At 36.7% G+C, this 21,405-nt stretch overlaps 1 protein-coding gene across 2 annotated transcripts in view; it reads right to left on the bottom strand.

The window, feature by feature from the left end:
* The window catches only part of GPM6A (glycoprotein M6A), a 175,213-nt gene extending 155,364 nt beyond the window's left edge, over positions 1 to 19,849 (bottom strand). Inside the window, exon 1 of one of the 2 annotated variants that reach the window (XM_088132098.1) lies at positions 19,715 to 19,849. In XM_088132098.1, coding sequence (XP_087988224.1) covers positions 19,715 to 19,718 — 4 coding nt within the window. In that variant the 5' untranslated portion in view covers positions 19,719 to 19,849. The remainder of the gene's footprint in view (positions 1 to 19,714) is intronic. The other variant, XM_088132094.1, reaches the window with a different exon arrangement.
* Positions 19,850 to 21,405: the final 1,556 nt, after the last annotated feature.

Below are 21,405 nucleotides of genomic sequence, written 5' to 3'. Positions count from 1 at the left end.
TTAAAATTTAGGCAAATTTGAGACATAATTAGCTTATGTTTTTAATTAAAAACAACACTCTATTATTCCAGGTTACTCCAGGCAACCAAGAAACTTGTATATATGTCAAATAATTGAGCTGCACATAGATTTCCCAAAGTGAGTATATTCAATGGATAATATCTGTATTTTAAGAATGAGTGCACCATTTTAACTAGATGAGAGTCAGAATATTCATTCTTTAGAACTCTTTGGACCATTGATAATGTCATCCTAACCTTGACGTGCAAGGTAGACAAACATAAGATGCCAACTAAGTCTTCTTGCACAAACAGAATATGTCAGCATATCAATATAGTATATATTATATTGGGAGAGACCAACAATGAGTGGAATTAAGGAGTAGGAATAGTAGAATGTAATTAATGATCTCCAACAGGTAAACTCTATTAAAGGTCTACATTTACAATGTAGACCATAAATGAGCTCCTCCCAAATCCTGCATGATGGTTCCCATAGCTGTCTTTAGCAGGATAAGAAGACTGTCCACTGTAATTTCCATGAGGGTTCAGGGTTTGCATCTCATCTATACTGTAAACAGAAATGTATCAGGGAGCCAGTTTGAGGAAAGGGGAAGCAAACCTAAAAAAAGAGACTTATTGCTTATGTCTGTATCTTGTCAGGTATGCTTGAGGAATGCTAAACAAAAGTCCCATAAATTATGCAATTCAGAGTAAGATGAGCTGGCAGAGTCATATGCTACTAGACTATATTCCAACATTTCACTTAAAGCTGCTGATCTTGCGATTGGTAAACAGTCTGTTACACACTCAGATAAGCATTTTAATGAATCAAACATGTTGAATGCATCTTTAATTACTGTATCATGACTGTTGATTAACTTAGAGAGAATGAAGGCCATATAAAAGAAATATCCGTCTACATCTCAAAAGGTTGGCCTTTTAAGAATTTCCATCTTACAAGCAAGGGAACACATTTCACCTTTAGTCTTAGTGGAACAGTTCATGAGAATAAGGATAGAAAAGAACTTAGTCATGAGTCTTGCCTGGAGCAAATGTAAATGTTTTACTCACAGTGAATCAATATTGAAATTGAACACTAATATGAGCAAATTCCAGCTAGTCTTTGCCCTTCCCTGAACAAAAACCTGTCTTACCTTTGAAAACATATGAGATGGCATACATGATAGCCTGAGATGGTATTTTCTTTCTTTTAATAGCAAAAATGGTCTCCCTACTAATAACAATTTAGGGCTCTCTGCAAGGCTCCATCTTCCTTGCATAACTCATTACAGGAAGAATAAAAAGCAAAAAGGAACAAATCTTTGCAAAGAACCCTTAGGGAAAAAATTATCAAATCACAAATCTTTCCTGCAAAGTGGATTCCAAAATGGATTCGTTGTCACTGCTCTATGTATCCCTAACAAGAAGCTGATCTTACTCTCTCCATCTATCAATGTGCCTTTCCGACCCATTTTTATTAGTGATAGGTTAAGACATTTTATTAATGAATGGGAAAAAAAGTTCAGCAGAAATAGAAGAATGTCTACAAAATGCCTCTTTCTGATACTGTATAGTTCAGCTGCATCCCTGAGAGAGTTTTGTCAGTAAATGTCATGCCAGGAAGATGGAACTGGCCAGCTGTTACTTTATGTTTGCCAATGAACATTGAAGAAGTTTCAAAATACCTTAAGAAAATGTACACACAAATGCTTGTACATTAATCAGAAACACACACACACACACATATATAAAGAAAAGGTACACAATCCCTTTGTTATAAAGGTATTTATTGAGGAAAAGTGCCATCAGGAGAAATATGTCCAGATATGCATATTAACTGTTCTTTTTAATTTTTTATTATTATTATTATTATTATTATTGTAACTGATTTGGGAACTGGATGAAACATAAGGGTGGAATATGAGCAAGTAGATAAAACTAAAACTGCCAAATTTGTCTTGGCCGAGAGGTTAACTTTTCTTAATTTCTATTCTAGTAGGTGATACTGTAACTAGTTAAGTAAGACAGACTTATATTTCCCAGTTTAATTCATTTTTATACCTGAATATTTGGCTCTATTATTTTAAAATGGATTTTAAAATATTCATACTAAACCTTCTTGACATGTAAGGCTGCATGGTTGCTAAGCTACACCTTCTGTTCTTAAGATGTTCACAGTATTGTTCAATTCTGTGTTTTTAATTTTAATTTGTTTTAGCTTTAGGCAAGAAAAATTAAATTTCCTTTCAAGGTAAGTTGAAGAGAAGAGGCTTTAGAGAGAGAGATTTCCTAAGGATGCTAAAATTTCTAATCAAATATTAGAGTAAATCCTGAGATGGAAAAAAAAGTTGGGGAAGAATCCAAGGGAGCATGTGTGTTGTAAATAGATAGATTGATTCAGTTAACCTCACTTAAATTGGGAGAAGAAAGCCTGGGTAACTAAAAGTAAAAAAACGAATGGTTTATATGGTATGAACAATACTATGTATACATTTGGGATGCTTATAGTTCTTTTTGGATATTATACTCTATGTGACTGTAATTGTATAAAGAGGAAGGACAGGCCCTACTCTTGTATCATATCCCTTACTGCTGAGTTCTGCCCATTCATGCATTGGTGGGGATAGCTATGTAGGGGAAACTATTTTATATGCATAGATGTCTCTAAGGTTTGGAAACCTGACCATATGTATGTGGGCCCCTTTATGTTTCCACATGCATGAGATGACAAAGCTGGGGGCAGAAGATACCTCATAACATTTTCATAGCAAGGAAACACACCAAAAAGTAAGTAAACTAATGTTTATTCATTCAATGACCAGCAACACAAAATTAACAAAAGTCAGAATAAAAGATAACAGATAGAATCAGACTAAATCAAATGAGTACAATTGTAGATAAACAAGAGTAAAATAAAACAATTATTTATGTGAAATAAAACAATTATAGTATAATCCATGAATCCCTATTACAATTATAACATATTTATTTACCTTAACATTAATAGATCCCATATATTAAACCTATGCTATAAAATATATATCCTCTAAAAATTATTAAATTATAACTAAGTAAGATATTGGTGGAGATAAAAATATGAGCAAAAATCCTTACTTCTTTAACCGATTTTGCCTTATTATCATTGCGGCAGCACAAAATGTAGCTACTGCACAGGTAATGGCCTAATTTGAGTCCTGAAGAAGATGGTTCTCGTAAAAACTGTCTGGTCTCCCTAGAAATCTTTCTATTAGAGGATGGATATATATTGATCAACATGTTTTCAACCTCCTTGTTGCCACATGTACAAATTCTCTCTGCTAAGGTGGTTTTATTATACCTGCCTTGCAGAAGTGCTGAAGTAAGGATATTAAATCTAGCCCTAAAAAATGCTATTCTAAGCTTAGGAAAGGTTAGGTCTTTCAGATAACTTGCTAGTTCCCATGTACCCTATCTTATCTGATTTCTACTGTGAAAAGGTATCCTATTAACTTCTAACTGGTACTCCATATCCCTTATTCTATTGATAATCAGTTGCTTGGCTTGATTGTAATCTAAAGATTTTAAGAACAACAGTGAAAGCCCGTATAAAGCCAGCTTGTGCTCTATCGCTTGTTTCCAGGGAGAGGAAAAGTTATCAGTCAGAACTAGAGGGGACAAACCAGCTGGGAAGAATTGAATTTTCAACCAAAAAGTTAGCATCATCTTCCAGGCCCTAACCTGAATTTGAAGCATTCCTGTTTCTAGTCTCAACTGGGCATTTGATGTTCCACTAGGAACAACCAAAGAAATAGATTGGTTCCTTCTGTGCCTGTCTCTTGTTATTGGGCACACAGCATAGTTTTCACATTATTTGAAGTAGCTTCCATGTCCAATTATTATTTGGGGGATGAATCTATTTTCTAATACTTTTTCATACAGGACTTGTACTTACTTTTTCTGTAACATTCTACTTTGACTATAGTTTCCTTCATTCTTCAGTGCCCACTTGACCTACTAAATAATAGTCTGTCTCACATTTAGGACTTCTCATTATCCTTGTATAATTCACTAATTTTGTCAAACTTCCACCATAAACTATCAAATCAGTCATCCTTTTCAATTTATATTCATTCTTATGCCTGAATATGCATACAAATACTTAAACCCACATCTCCACTGTATTCATCACTCCACAATAATAGACTACCTTTATTCAGTTCCATTACATCCTTTGCTCTTCGCTTAGTTTCACAGTCATAGAACATATCTGCTTTCTTTCTTACTTTAATTTCATGTGGTAATTCATACTCTTTATCATTTATTCTTCTTACATTCCAAATTGCAAGTTTCCATGTGCCATAGTCATCACCAGATGGGCCCACAGATATTGATCTTTGCTTGCCGTCATAGATTTGGTCAATTGATTCTCTTACACAAAGCTTTTTAATAAAATAGAAGAGGTGTATATTGGCTTACTAGCCTTAGCCATGCCAATGGCACTTGCAGCATTCCCTTCTCGCACTACAAAAGTACCAGTAAATTTTGGCATATTTTAGCCAGTATGTCACAAGTACAATCAAAGCCCAGCTTTATGCTAAGCATGCTGACATTATTCTGTGCAAGCTAGGATCTCCAGTCTATAGACTACTTAGCAGGGCACCATCTGCATCCCGCCAATTAGGAGTATTGACACTCATTCAAGATCAATTTGTAAAGGAATAACAAAGATGAAAAATAGCCTTAACCCAGTACATGACCTTTCATCTTCCGATCTGGATCAAGTGAAAGGCAATATACCTTAAAACTGCATGGAATAAATTTCTAAATTTCACACAGACTCTCAGAGGGTTGCTACCACATTATTGCCTTCTCCTCCAGCTAGATAAAGGCAACAACCATCAGGTGAGTGACGCAAGAAAAGGTTATGCTTATCAGTCATAAAATTGCACAGCATTTCATTTATATTCTCAAGTTAGAAAAGGGAGACGGAGTGAAGTGACAAGGAGAAATCAGGAAATGATAAGACAGCTGGTTTGAACTAACATTGAAGTCATTATTGTCTTAATTTCTGTTGTAATACTAATGTTCTAATATAATTAGAGAACATACTGCAGCTCCTCTTTTTAAATATTGTTATCATGACATATTTTTATTATGACATTATGACAGTTTGTCTTATCCATAGAGTCAGAATCCTTGATGACACCAGAGGTTCTTCTTATCTAATGCCCTAGGGATAGACATAGTTATCTGACAGTTTGGCCAACACAGTCCAGGTCATAAGTATCCAAATGTACTTGGAACAAACAGCTTAGAGTATTTTGCACTGAATCTATGCCACATAATATAGCAAAAACAAATTAGATCATGTGTAACAAAACCTTAGTTTGGGATAAACTGACCCCATGATGAGAAGCCAAAATAGATGGAATTCAGCTTTTGTTTCCCCAGCATGTTTTCCTCATATAATTCCATTTATATAAAAGCAGAAATGATGAAAACCAGACTGTGCCTTTATAATTCCGTCAAAGGTTGCTGCCTAAACCTAGAATATCATGGATAGACCATTGTCCTTAACTGGGCAATGCAACAGTTAGTTCACATACACACACACACTGGCTTTTACTTATCCTCTGCTTTCTAGTGAGAGCCAGGGTGGTGTAGCAATAAGGGAGACCCAAATTCAACTACACTTTCACCACCAGAGCTCATTGGGTGACTCTCTCTCAGCCAACCTACCACACAGAGTAGTTGTGAGAAAAATACTGGAGAAGGACGCACTATGTAAACTACCTTATGTTCCTGGAGGAAATGCAGGAGATAAATCTAATAAATAATTAAATTGAGGATAAGTGCTAAAAAGGAAAAGGCCTGTCTATTACCATCCATGTAGGCTACCCAGATTATGTCTCTCTAGCCATCTTCTCTGCAATGAAACCCAAGAGGGTTTCCTCACTATTTCAGTGAGGAAATAGGCAACTAGTTGAGCATATACTGATTGCATTTAGAATTATATATGAGAAAGTGTTTTCTTCCTGTGTTTTCCTATATTTCCTATATTTCTCTTTTTTTATAATCTATAGATTTGGCATTATTGGTTTTATAAGGTACTTTCTAATTATATTCTTCTCCATATCCAAGACTTCATAGCTACATAGCTACCTATTGTGTTCCAGGAAAACCTTGAGGTTTTCTTAAATACTGTAACTTTTTCTCTATTTTCCTAGAGCGGAGATGGAGGATGAATCTCTGTTCTCAGAGAACTCACCACCCACAGAAAGCAACAGAATGCATTTCAATAACAATTGCATGTGTTTATTGATTCAAACTTCCAATATAAATGTTCCTATAACACACTTCTCAATTCCAGTACAAACATCTGAGGGATATCCTCAACTGATCATCGCACTGCTTTCTCAGTGGAATAAACAGGAACATATTATGCCTACTAGCCATCCTCCCATTTCAGAAGGCTATGTGAAGAAGAGAAGGCGAGCGTTGAAAATTAACTCAGGGTGACAAATGGAACAGAATTATTTATCCTCACTCAGCATTCGTCATCCACTCATGCCTTTTCTCTACATAGTACTCCTATTCTTGTAGTGCTTGAGTGAACCTAAGTGAACTGGAAGAACAGGACACAAAACTACTCTTGCCTTTGAATTATTACACTGTATAGCCAGTGTGAGTAAGTCACCATTGATGTCTGAGCAGAACTAAAAAGAGATTTCTTTTTAGTTCCTCTATCGAGCGCATTTTATTATATCCAGTCTCTAATGTTTGAGTTTATATACATCTTTGGCCCATTCACATTGATGTAGACTGTGGTTCACTCTCCCCTGTCCTGTCTCACTCATGTATCTCTCATACCAGCAAGATATAACTTTTAATAGTTGCTTTGATATACTTAGTAATTGTTCAGTTATAGATTACCCACTTTAGATAATTGTGAATTTTCTGCCCAAAAGTTCCTACTGAAGAATTATTAAAATACCAGTGCAGGTGTTAGAAATGCTGATGGCCAGTTAGCTCCCCACCTGTTGAGATGAAAGCCAATAAAGATGTGTTAGGAGCTAGAATACATTTTTGGAAATAAAATTGAACAAGGAGATGAATGAAGAGACAAATTAAGAGATTAATTAACTAGCCATTCCCCCACCCCTCCTTCTTACACTATTCAACAGAAAAATGTGCTAGACTTTGAAGAGCAATGTCCAATTAATCCAGATCTGGACATTATTTCAATATTATTCCCTGTTTGAAAGGGAAACAGAATATTTTTTTTCTTCTGATCTCCAGAATATTATCTTCAGATACCGATCTTACATAATACCTCGCTAGGTGTTATCAAGTGGTTCACCTTGACCAGTGGCAGCCTATTGTAATTATTTTTTTACTGGGGAAACCTTGAGGAAGGGTCTGCCAGACATGTTTTCATTTATTCTCCCTCCCATATCATATCTTTGGACCTTCACTTCAGTTGTGATGTCTCTGAAATTTCATTTATAATCTACAGGTGATGTTTTAAAAAGCTCCAACATTCGTATTTTGCTTTTATAATAGAAGTCTTATTATAATAATATACATCTGGATTATCAGTCCCTTAAATCCATCTATGCCAGTCCTTTATTGCAGTTGCCAGTTCTAAGTACCCCTAGAATATATTCATCTATAACATATGAAATTAACAAAGCAATCAGTTCACAGTATTTGCACACTTTCTGGTTATTATTCTGATAGGTCCATCCTTAAAATGGAACATATGGTATGTGAAACCAAATGGTAACAGCTCCACACAGGAAGCATAACCTTTTATCTGCTCACATATAAAGAACCCCACTTTCATTAAAAGGCATAGACATAACAACAACAACAAAAACTAGGGCTTTTCATTGAAGTAAAAATGGCTTTCAAATGTTATTTATTTATTTTACATCATTTATCTACCACTGAATTACAGACACTGAGCAATTTATATCCACAATAAATACCAGATCATAAAAACATACGGATAAAAATGTAACAACTAAAACAGTGCTGAACAAGAAGCAGCTGGTCTGGCCCAATATCCTAGTCCCCCAGTGCTGTACTGAAAGCCTTTCTAGCTTCAGGGGCAAACCGTTCCAAGGGCCAAAGCCAACATAGAGAAGATATGCTTCCAGAATCTGGACCCGCTCCTTTCCTAAAGGCAATTAATCCACAGCAAATTCTCCTGCCTTGCACACACAGGATGGGCAAATGCCACGTGGAGGAGAGTATGCCACAGCACATGAGCCATCAAGGACTTCTTAGGTAGTGTCAAACATTTTGAACTGTTCCTTGGAAACATGTTGGCAATCAACGCAGTGTCCACCATACAGATGTGATCCTGCTATAACTACTTTTGCCCAACAGCAGCCTTTTATACTAACACAGTTTCAGAATAGCCTTCAAAGAGATCCCCAAGCAGGGTGCATTATTGGCAAACTTCCTATGGTAGCTAAGTCTGTTTTCAGCACTGAAGTAAAAGCAAAGGCTGCTTTTAGCTTGGGAATCAAAGATACACAGTCCTCTGAAGCTGTATTAAAATGAAAAGGTTCATCAATATTTTCTGATCAATTTCTAGCCATGGAAATAAATCGGTGAAAATTTATTGATACTAACAGAAGCTTAAAGTGCATTAGAGGGAAATAGGTCACACATTCACTGTTTCTATACATTTAAATTTTGTCGGAAGTAGGATTTCTACCACTTTTCTTCCAAAAACTGTTCCAGTTAACCCCACAGTATGATCTGGGAAAGTATTAAAAGTCTTATTTAGATGCAACAAAAAATAAATAATAAATGAAACAAATAGCAAGGAGTAAGCAGTAGAAACAATGATGGAGATTCTATATGAGTCCAGAATCAGCAGTGTCCACAGGAGGCGGGGGATGTGTGTGTCAAAACAGGAAAGATGGTGGTCACTGCATCACAGCTGAAGCTCTACCACTTTTTCATGTGTTAATATCACACACATGTAGAAAATGACAGGGCTTTCTTATAATGCCTATAACCACCATCTAGCATGTTGGCTAGAACCTATAGCAATGACAAATAATTGTGATGCAGTTCTCACTGAATCAGACCTGAAATGAGTTTAAAGTAAAATGATCCCCATAACTTAATATCTATTTGTTACCTTTAAAGCAAAAGGAAACATGACAAACTGATTTTTTTTAACCACACAACTCCAGAGTACAATATGAAATTGGTAGGTAAAGGTGTACTGCCCTCTACTGGCTGGAATGTAAATATTTATTGCTTTATTATAACCAACATCTATCAAAAGAGAAAAAACAGTTCAAAAGAAAAGTTAATTTCTAATAATTTTCTAGGTTTATTTAATAATCACCTGGCAGTCAAACATAGGGCGAACAGACCATGACTTGCTATCTTTACCCCCAGAAGCCAGTTGTAAGCATGGTAATATGCTTTATTACATATATTTACCAATATAAATTGGTTGTTATAGATTTACATTTTCATTGGCTTGGTCAAATAAATTAAGTCTGCATTAAACTGTTGCAAAAAATAAGTAGCAGTGCGTGTGTGTGTGTGTGTGTGAGAGAGAGAGAGAGAGAGAGAGAGATGTATGGATCATCATACATGTCTGCCCATCAACTAAAAATGCTACAGAATCAAAAGCATGGAAAGAAAAAGATGGTGGAATTTGGTCATCAGTAGAAATAGCAATAGGAGTGAAAAGTAGAAAGCTGAGATTTTTACTTTTCCTCTGCTGTTATTTCCAGCTGATGTTATTAGCAACAGCAGTAATAGGAAATCATTGCCTTGCATTTGAATATGTTGAAGCCCTAGAAAATACCCCTATTTAATAGTGTTCTCTTTGTATTTATAAAAACAGCAAGTGGTAGCATTTAGGAAGGAATTTTTTTTTACATACTACTAAGGAGCAGCATTCTCATGTTCAATCTTAATTTTATGTCTCATCAAAAACATCAAGAACATGAAACATAAAATGTTCTTGAATCTAGCTGAATTGGAATATAACATAATTGAAATGTAACAGGATATAAGCTCTTCAGCGAAGATACTAAAAGGGACCATATAATAAATTACTACTTTATTCCCATTGGCCTTTTTCTCTGATGAGCCTTGTGAGGTGGCAGGATCTAGCCAAGTTTGATCTTGAAAGGCTAAACAGGGTTGGATGAGGTAAACAGAACATAGTATGCCTATAGGCTAGGCTGTGAAGTAAACAAAAAACAAAACGCTCCTGGAAAAAGGCAATAAGCTGAATTAATGCCAAGAAAACCATATGAACGTATTCATAAAGGTTAATAAAATTTATTCACAAAAGTCAAACTTGAGTTTTAAAAAATTACTTTTACTGTATACAGCACATTCCAACGGGCAAGTATGAAGCCAAGGATTCTATCTGAGCCAGAAAGAACTATAATCAGCAATCACATCTCCAGGGCTGAAACTAGTATCTGATGGTCTAGCCAAATGTTTGAGATATCCTGTAAAAGTGTGAAAGGGAACTGGAGAATGGCAAATGCTGTCCCTAACTTTTATAATCTACGGACTGTAGACCAATTGGTCTAACAGTGATCCCTGGGAATATTTAAAAGAAGAATGATCTTTTCCCATCTTGAAAATAAGGTAGTGTTCACTAGCACTCCTCAGGATCTTGTCAAACAAGATTTGTCGGGCAAATTTTGTTTCATATTTTGATTTTCTTAGCAAAATGTGCAAATGCTGTGGATGTTTTTAACAGGATTTGTTTTTGATGTTACTAGATTAGATTTGTTTTAATGGGTTGTGATTCTCTATAAGGAGGGTGTGTGTTTTAGTACATGTGCTTTTGTCTATAGTAAATCACCCTGAGTCTTAGAAACAGTTGGTTTATCTTGATTATTATTTTGATTAACCAATTAATATGCTGCGTAAAGCATCTGTAACAGGTGCTTCACAACCATGCCATCACAAGTGAAGTACCCCTATTGAAAGCATTAAAACTTTTGTACCTCTAGAAGTCTTGCACAACTGTGGCTGAGTTTACACAGTAACTTTTCTTGTGCTTGGCATGTTTTAACTTCCTATATTGTATGAATTCCCATAACCACATTTGATAATTTTGTGCAAGGTGTAAGTATAATAATGTAAGACCTGAAACTGGTAAAATGGGAACCAACACTGCTCAGACCAGAGAAAACTACTGAAAAAGTGGGTTCCAATCTCAGGACTGGGGAAAGAAAAACAGCCAAATGTCAATTGATTCAAAAGTGTGAGAATAAAAGGTTTGAGATTTAACCCTAGGACTAACAGAAAGCTTGACTTCCATGCACTGAAGCAGGCAAATTTTATATATGTTTATGTCTTCTTTCCTGACTGCAATGAAGCAGCTTATCTAGCAATATCAAGAACTTAGTTTCTGCTATTATCTAGGTTACAAGGGTAAGTTTCCAGAAAAGCACAGATTTATGGGCCTGCCTGAAGTCTGACAAATACTGTATACATGTATACCTAATTCAAAAATATTTTGAAATATTTTTTAAATTATTGTCAACATTTTGTTCAGTTCCATTTCCCAAATCTGCAATATCTCAATCTATGAAGATTTTGGATATCAAGCTTAGACTGAAAAAAAGTGATTATATACTTCTGGAAGAATGAGTTCTTGTTCCTTTATGTCCAAAAAGTTTTTGCCTGCCAGTGAGCTTCAAACACATTTCAACTTTCTCAAGCATTTTTTTCCCACCCGCATCTGTGCAATATTCACGTATTCTGAATTTTCACTTGATGTCCCCAGAACTTGCCTGTATGAATATATCTGCCATTGGGCAAAAACATTTTGGACATGAGATTTAACACTAGTGGCAGGAAAAATAGGAACAAGAGCTGAGGAATGTTTGTGTACCAGAGCTCCAAAGTTGCCTTAATGAAATTTGTCAATTCTTAGTTTTTGAATTAGCTCTGCATCAAATGAAAGACAACATCAGGGTTAGGGTTAGGGTTTAATTCATAGGCTACACTTAATTCATTGTTTAAAAACTGAATGATAACTATGAAATGGAAAATTAATTTAATTTTGATACCTGATATTAGCCCAATACATTAATGGTTTTTTTCTTTTTCATTCTTTCTCACACACATACACACACATATAAATTTTGTTGTCAAGTGGTTTAGTTGTATAGCTGTTATTTCTTAAATTATTTTCTTTTTGAATTTTTTAATATTCTTTTTATCTTTTCTAGAGTTTTTTTTTCCTTTTTCATCTTTATTAGTTTACTGTATTTTTCCTCTCTCTTTTTTTAGCATACAGTTCATTATATAACAGGCCACATTTTTTTCCTTCTACTGAATATAGCTTTTATACAATATAATGAATTGTTATATATATTTTACATATATTACATTAAAATATGCAATTCCCCTTCAGAAATTTGCAAAGTAAAATTAATTTTAATTTTTAAAAAAGTAATTGATATTATTTTAAAAAATAATTTTGGAAGTGACAGTGATGTAAGATGCTTATGCTTTCTTCCAAAAATGCTACACATTCACAGCAAACCAAATTGATGGAGCCTCCTGCTAGAGATCAATGGATGGAAACCATTCCTCGTTCTCAAAAAAAGGTACTGTATGTCCCCTATCTGCTTTTAACAATCCATTTTCTTTTTCTAAGAACATGTAATGCATAGTATTATTTATCCAGTATATTATTTAACTTATGGCTGGGTTCACACTTTACAGTAAGCCAAGATAGCTTTTGTGTCTGACCTAGCATGCTGTGCCCTGTCACTGTGGTATGTAAACTATGGTCTATGGCTTTATGTATAGTAGGAATCCAACAATTTGCGATTTATTCAGAAATTCATGGTTAAGAAGCCATGATTCAATATGCTAACAGAACAGAACATTAGCTTTCTATATTCAAGATCATGCTGCCTCCTATGTAAATTCCTGTTCTTTCAACTGAATATTGAAAGAGAATAGAGTACCACTTTTGAGAATTTCTTTTTAACTGAATGGGAAACGTTGCTTTCAGAAAAGATTTTCAGAGTGGAAAGAAGCCAGAGGTTGAAGGGTATGTTCTGCGCACTAGGACAAATATTTTCAGGGGTAGTTCTCAGCCAAGCAGCAAGCTGTATTTGAGTAACACACAAGAAAAGATTAAATATGGTGAAATATTGTAGATATGTAAAAAGAAATATTTGTCTAACAATATTTAAATTCAGTCATACTAAGGGACAAACATTAAGGGCTTCATTCACGTTTTCAATATTCTTTTGATTTTAAAAAGGAAATCAAAAATCTGAAGAGCAAGATTCACAGCACAGCAAACGTATGTATCTAATACCTAAACAATGAATCTGACACATCAATGCACCTTGGATTTCACTTGAAAGCCCAAATTTAGCAAATCACCATTACCGCACTTGCAGAGACTTTACCAAATACAAAAGTACATTTTACTATACTGTAGTATTCAAAGAGCCCTTCTTACTGATTTGCAAACTGCCACATGTAATGTGGCTTTCATTCTCTAAAAATGAAATTCAGAATTCATTTGCATTCCTTCATGCAATTACATTTTTATAATTATAAATGTTTTATTTACATTTTAGACAAATTAAAATGTTCACTCATCTCAGACAAGGAAGTCTTTTATATTTACACTAGGACATAATAGTCAACATGGTTTTATTGCTCTCTTAATTCCGAACTATTTTCAAATTTTGATTAGTAAGCTTCTTTTTGCATTTTTATGATACTTTAAATTTAAAACCAGTTTTGTAATGTCTTACAGTTTTGGTAAACAAACCCTTTCTTATTCAAATTTTGCCTAATAAATTAATTACACAAGACCATAAAAAAACAAAGTCCTGCATTTTATCAGTGTTGTCAACAAGCCACAGAGAAAAGCAGCAAAGTGCATCTATACTTCTGAACAGGACAGCACAAATGTAACTGATGTATTTTTCAGAATCAAAACTTTTTGGTTCCAACTGGAAATGAAGGTGGGGGCAGAAATAAGTGAAATAAGACCTTTCCAATCTTGGCATGCTAGCCAGGTCTCAAAAGCTTCCTGACAAACTAACCATTCTAAATTGCTCTAAGGAGATTTGATTTGATAAATTGAACACATAGGAGCCATGCTTTATCTGTAATGGTACACGTTATATTTCCTATATTCTTGACTTCTAACTTTATTTCCAGCCAAGGAATCAACAAACTATACGATTAACAGTTGTGAACCTGTTATAATACTTTCAGACAATAATGTTCCAAAAGACACCCCGATTATTATATTTTCATCTCAAAAGATTTAAATATCATACTTTTTACAGGCATTACAATTTGTTTCTTTTAGCCATAAGACAACAGAAATACAGTATCCCCAAGAGACCTTGCTGAGTTATAAACCAATGCCTGAAAGTCTCCAAAGGGTGAACAAATGTAAATTGGATAATACTCCAAAAATGAAGTCTAGGATGTTACTGGAAAACGTATTAGTGTATAACACCAGGGAAAGGAAACCCTCCAAACAACACTCAGTAGGCCAAAGGTACCAATTGCACAGGATGTGCTAAATAGTTCTTTTGCTCTCGGCTGTGTGTCTAACAGGTTAGCATGGTTTGTGTTGCGCAAGAAGATTCCCACCTACTGTAGTTGGAGAGATCCCAAGATCAAGATTACAGTTACACTTAAAAGACAAGCAGAGAAGTAGTTATTACTGGTATTATCTTACCCATTGACCTGCAAAGGAAGAACCAATACCTTGCAATGGGGGCTGCTCTGGCCCCGATGCATCCACTATAGAGTCCTTGTATGAGTCCCAATCTCCTATACACTGGAGTAAAATTTAATCATACTAAGTGTGCATGACCTAAAATTTTATTCTTCGCTTAAAGTAACTATGGGCAAGACATAGTATCTCATCTAAGACATGCAGACTCTTTGATGGTCATTCACTGTTTCTGTTGGAGCCAGTGTCAGATTTAGGCATAAGCTGAACAAGCTACAGTTTAGGGCCTCTCAAACTTTCAGATTTTTTTTTTTTTTGGCTTTTGGAATTTTGTGTGGCTTTTTATGTGTACGGTATCTATGAGAGATACAGTAACCAGTAAATGCATTCATATGAAAATAATTTGTATTTTTCACTTTAAATACCTTGCTATTAAATAATTAAAAGGCTTGTTTTCAATTTTTTTGTGGCGACCCAAGGTCCTGCTTTGGCATGCACCTTTGCAAGACCTTCTGGTATAACTTTTTAACAAGGGGCCTCCAAGCTTTATATAGCTAGGGCCTCACCAAGTCTAAATCTGGCACTGGTTGGAGATGTTAAACATTTGCTCCCAATCACTCTGGAAGCAGCCATTTCCCGCTCCCAGTGATAGGATTTAGGTTGACTTCCAGGTGAACTTTTAATCCTAAAGGACACAATCAAGATCACTCACTGACTTTTGTCTGGCAATATCTTCTGGTGAATTCCCTCATACTATATTTAGATAGCTTTTTAAAAAAAATAAAACTACTAAAATTAAAAGCTATGATCTAATCTATAATTTTTTAGACTGATTCATAATAAGAGAGAAATAGTGTGAGGACTGAAGCTGGCAAATCATCAGCATCGTACCTGGGGCCAGACAGGATCACTGTCAAACATGGTGCAAGTGCCTCTACATCCAAGGCCAAGAAATGAGTGGCAAGAAGTCTATTACCAAAAGTCAGAAAGAGATGTCAGATTGAAACCTTGCTACTGTTATAAATAGAGGGCTTGATTACTTCTTTCTTCTGTAGCTGATCTTCACTTTTAGGGCTTATTGTATCTGCAATAAAAGAAAGTTATCTCTCTGAACCGCGTTCTTGACTCTTCAATGTGAGCTCCTGAGTATGGTTTTAACTTTCTAGAGGAAGTTTTAATCATTAGCCCTGGGTGAAGCTCCTACTGATTAAGTGTGAGACCGCAACAGAGAAACCAGATCCAAGTCCCCATTCAACCATGGAACTCACTGTCGACTTTGGGTCACTCGCTTTGTCTCAGTGCAAAATGTTTTAACTGGTCACTGCATCAATCCATTTTCTGGATTCATGCAATACCTTGAATAATAAAATAATCAAACAGGTTGGATTTGCATAACATGTTTAACCACAAAAAAATAACCTAGGTTAATTGGACCAAGCTTAGCATATTGTACAAAAGCATCTACTACTGTCTGATCCACACACAGCCACAGGCTTGTTGATGTAAAGATAAAATGAAGACGATGCACCACCTTGAGCTACTCAGAGAAAAGGCAGGATATAAATGTGATAATAAATAAAGCAGGAGATCACTTGAGAAGAGGCACTGTTCTTTATTGGGCACAGCAAATGGAACACTTCTTCTACAACAGACATAAACATTACAACATTATCCTTACAACCAAAAGACAAAACCTATTTTCCTTATCATTTTTTTAAAAGTCATAGGTAAATTACGTTGATTTATTAAATCAATGTATATACTAATCAAGTTTTTTAAAAAGTTGGGTTAAGATACATGTAGATAACCTATACATGACATGAAATACGTAAGTGAAAATTATAATGCCTTTACTTCAAAGTACTGGCTGATAATTCAGAGAAAAACAGCACCTAATGGAAGTTAATTCGCCCTTTTATAGTGCACTTGTTCCCTGATCGAAATCTCTCTCCCTGCCCTGTTAACTCCTGTGAAGAAAAAATCAGATGCTTGTATTATACAGCCTTTCCATGTTGTCACTAACAGTAACTCAAATAAATTTGTGATTTTTCAGGCCACGCTAAAGTGGATAAAAATGTATCAGGAAATCAGATCAGAGTCAAAAGAACATAAGAAGAACTCTTCTGGGGCAATCTGTGATCTTTCTGTTCACAGTGGAAGATGTTATCTAACTTACAAGCAAGACATGAGAACAATAAAAGACCCCATTCCTATTCCCCAGTAATTTGTATTCAGTATTGCTTTTGATGTAGATATTATATATCCCACTTGCCATATGAAATCTGGTCCTTAAAAACTCTTCCAGTCACCTTTAGAAATTAGTATTCATGGAAAACCATAGATTAATTTAAGCAGAGTTGTTTATTCAGAGGGGGGGGAAACTAAGTTTTTCACCTTCATCCATTCAAGCCATCAGAGCAAGACGTTTATTATAGTAGTAATGACATATTGGTTATATCTTACAAATGTACTCTGGCAACAAGTATTTGACAAGAAAAGGAAACAAATGAAGGAAAGAATTATAACTGAATAAACTGCAGTTGGCTTTTTTATCCCCTTCCTTTTTTTTTTAATGTGTTTTTGTTGTTTTTTATCAAACAGTCCAGATTCCAAAGCTTATGAGAACTGTTACATGAGAAAAAAGAGTGATCTGATTGTTTTACTTAGCAGTACTTGTTGCATTTCAGAAATACATTGTGACTAAGGAAATTCTTTGGAAGCAATGAAGTGTTGCTGTGTTTCCAAAGATGGGCTGATTATTAGTAGGGGGAAAACCAAGGGAAAAAACATTGTGAAAAAGCTACAGCTATGCCAGTTATTTGTATCAAAACCAGTTCTGTTAACCTAAGCGTTTTTCAAAGCGAGAGATTTCAATTGTTATTAGTACATTAGAAGAATGCAACCATCAAATCTAAGTTAAAAGAAAACCCAGTTATTATCTAACTCATTCTTTCCCAACCTAGACAGAGCAACAGGCAGAATGTGCTTCCTCTATCTATTCAGGAAGATACAGCTATTTATCAAAAATAACCAACCTATCTGTTCTTGAATAGTACAAACCTAGCAGAATGGATTTCTGCAGGTTAGATTTTATTTCATGAGATGCACAGTAAGCAGAGAAAGATTAAATGCCAAACAGGGATATCTTTTGCATACAAGACAAAAGGATGACTCATAATTTAAAAGTTGAAACGTAACACCTAATCTCAAGAAAATACATCGACCTTCCTATATTGGTTTCTCCATTGCTAAAATATTCTTAAGTGGCATTAGTAAAAGAATGTGTCTTTCAAGTTCACTGTATTCAATTTATTATTTTTAAGAACATGAACCTCACAAATAAATCAGAAGGCGTAAGTTTCACATGGGAAGAAGATGTGTCGTTATGTTTGAGTAAGCAGTAATTTGCTGAGTAGCCCAACAATTGGGCTATTATATTTATGAGAAGGAAGTACTAACAGTACTAATTACTGGCACAATTAACCACCATGGGGCAGACAATATAATATAATGGGGCAGACAATATAATACAATTTACAGTATAATATGCATTGTTGGAACCAAGTAGAACATGCACAATAGGGATCAATTAAGGAGATATGTAGCAAAAGATTCTGTATCACCTTCCATCTGCCTTGCTTTGGCTAAATGTTCCAAGAATTACTTTTAGAGTTACACCAGCACAACTTTTGCTTTGAAATGGGCAAACAGAACATTGCACATGAGTTCATCCAAACAAATTGGTTCAATTATGCAAGGAGTCAGTCATAAGCAATCTCTACACCTCAAACGGGGGGGGGGGGGGGAATGGTGGAACTTTTCCCAGCATAAAGGTGCAGCAATTAAGAACACTGAATCTACTGAAAATGAGGGAGAGGATTTGACAGTTATTTATACATGTATGTTTTACATTTATTTCTTATATCCCACTTTTCCTCTAAGGAGCTGTATATATAGGGAAATGATCTCATTTATTGTTTGTTCAGTAACTTCTAAAATAACTTATTGCCCAAGTTATTTGGACAGATTATATGTATCCATTCTTTTCATTAGAGCTTTTCAAATTAAACAAACACCAAAGAAAAGAGCTGATGCTATTTTTTGCCAGGATTTAAAAAACACAAAGCATGAAATTTATTTAAATGGGGACTTAAATTCAACACTGGTGCCAAAATTGTAACAATGCCTGGGAGAAAAGGAATGTCTTAGCCTGAGGTCAGCCAAAATGACAGCATGTGGGCGCCAGGAGTGCCTCCCTGGGGGGCATTCCACGAACGAACAAGACTTCCCAAAGAGAAAGGCCTCTCCCACTTTACAGTACTTTCTTTGGCAAAGGCACCCGGAAGAGAAATTCCACAGGTGTCCAAATCGTCCAGGCAAGTTCATAAGTAACTTCATCAGTACACCCAGCACAGATTCTCCAATCCAAGCTCTGTCACGTCTCTCTCCCAAACTCAACCCAAAGCTTGCTTCAAACCTTCTGAGACACTTGAAAGTAACCAGAGGCAGGAAAGTCGAGGCTACGCAACTGCTCTGCAGGTGCACCTTGGGCATCTCCTCTTCTACTCTCAGGAGGCCGAAATCCTGCCCTCCGTTTCTGGGCGCCCTCCTAAACCACCTCCCAATGCTCGGGAAGACGCATCCCACGCGAGGCTCTGAATCTCCTACCGTCCAGTTACAGGCGGGCTGGTGGAAAAGAAAGCACAGCACCACCCGCCCACCTCCATCCTCTTCCCTGTCCTCTCCGATCCTAAAGAAACGGGGAGGGGGGTCGGAGGGAGCGTCCCAAAACTGGGAAAGCTTTCCCGGTACATTTGGCAGGCGAACAGGAGCGGGAGGAAACCCCAGGCGTAGAACAGCCCGGTAAGCGGGAATTTGCCAAGTCGACGCCAACTCGGCTCAAAGTTTCCATGGAAGCGAACGGAACACGGCTCCAGCTTAACGTTACAGGCTCAAGCTGGCCCGGAGCTACCTAGCTTCTCTCCGGCTAACTCACCCATGCCGCTGGCCTTCGCTGTCTTCTCCGACGGCCAGGCGAGAGATGCTGTCCCCCGGAGAAGGAGCAGGAACTCCCTCCGCCGCTCTCCCTACCCCGTTCCCCAGCCCGGGCGTCAGCAGAGCGGAGGCGGGTTCAGAAACCCCTCCTCCACGCCACCCATTCGCCTCATCCCACTCGACCCTGGGCTGAGCCCCAGCGCCCGCTGGGGCGTCGAGCGTCGCCTCTACCCGACGAGCGGGAAGGCACTTGGGCTCGCAGCGAGCGCCTCTGCCGCCACAGGGTCGCTCCCGTGTAGGAGTGCCGAGCACACCTTTATGAAGCCTGCTTAACGCTGCCCCTTCTAGCCAGTCAGCGGCTACTGATGCAAGAAGAGGCGACCAAACGTTACACGCGCCCCTTTCTTCGCCTGCCTCGCGAAGGGGCTGGAGGGGAAGGAAAGGCGCGCAGCAGCCGCGCCTCCTCTTGCTCGCTTCTCGGGGCTCTGCAAAGGGAAAATACATGCGCTGAGTGTTACTTAGATTTGCTGCCTCCATCTTCTACTCGCTGACTTAAGTTCTCTCCTTGAATGGAGGAGCATTAGGACTTTGGCCCTCACCAAGTGGAGTTGTGTCCGTCTTGCGATGGTTCATTTTCCCTCTCTTTGGAAAGTTAAAGGTACTCATTTTCTTCCCAAAATCACCTTAGATCTCCCCAAGCAGAGAAAAGGGCATTGTTCCTGCCCACTGGGGGAGGGGGGTAGTTTCTGGGAACTGCAAATGGAGTGCTTCTATGTAACATGCTTGTTACATGTTCATGTCAGGTATGTACCTGGGTTGACTGATCTGTAGATTACTCACCCTAGTTCTCTGGGCTCACATGACAGACTGAACCATAAATTAATTACATAGGCTAGATTCACAAGAACACTAAACTAAAATGTGGGTGGCTACTTTATGGTTCAGTGTGTTTGGCAAACCCACATAATTGGGTTAATTCGGTAAACCATGGGTTAGTGCAGTACACAAATGCAGCCACTGTGTACAAAAGATTGGGGCTATTTAGCCAGTCCTACCACATACAATAAACCATGGTTAACAGGAATATGTGAACCAAATTAATCTGATAAGGAGATTCCTAATTTCATGGCAAAAAGATATATCTAAATTTATATGGCAAGGGGAAAAGCCATAAGTTAAATAATAGGTGTTACAAGATGCAAAGGAAAGAGTTAGACTGGGTTTACTGGGTTTGAAATTGAAGCTTGTTGTTTAGTCTGGATGAAAGAATGGATGTTGCTGAGAAACAAGAGACTTTAAGAGTTAGAAAATCATGACCTAAGGTTTGGATGGTATGGATATTTATGGTATGATAAAGTTCAAATTAATGTGGATTTTAAAAAATCATTTTATTAGATGTGCCATATTGAGAATATGGAATTGATATAAATCCAGGATATGCCCAAAAACACCTCTGCGTTTCTCAGCACAAGAAGCATTCCATAGAAGAGAAACAACAAAGACAAATGGTTTACATACCAGGAACTATTGGAAAATCATGAAGGGGAATTAACTCAAGAGAGAAACTAATAGCAGAAGGATATGGTTTTCAATGGTTTTTCCTCTTACAGTTATCAGAAAGATTCAGAATGGATAAAAAGACATTGTATGGAGCAAACTAAGACAGAATTTGAAGTAAAATTATGTACTGAT

The sequence above is a fragment of the Python bivittatus genome, unplaced genomic scaffold (genome assembly GCF_059951505.1).
Source record: "Python bivittatus isolate LINGU-HERP-01145 unplaced genomic scaffold, Pbiv_v1 ctg000070_np1212, whole genome shotgun sequence".
Taxonomy (NCBI): domain Eukaryota; kingdom Metazoa; phylum Chordata; class Lepidosauria; order Squamata; family Pythonidae; genus Python; species Python bivittatus.
This window is presented reverse-complemented; position numbering and strand designations above follow the sequence as displayed.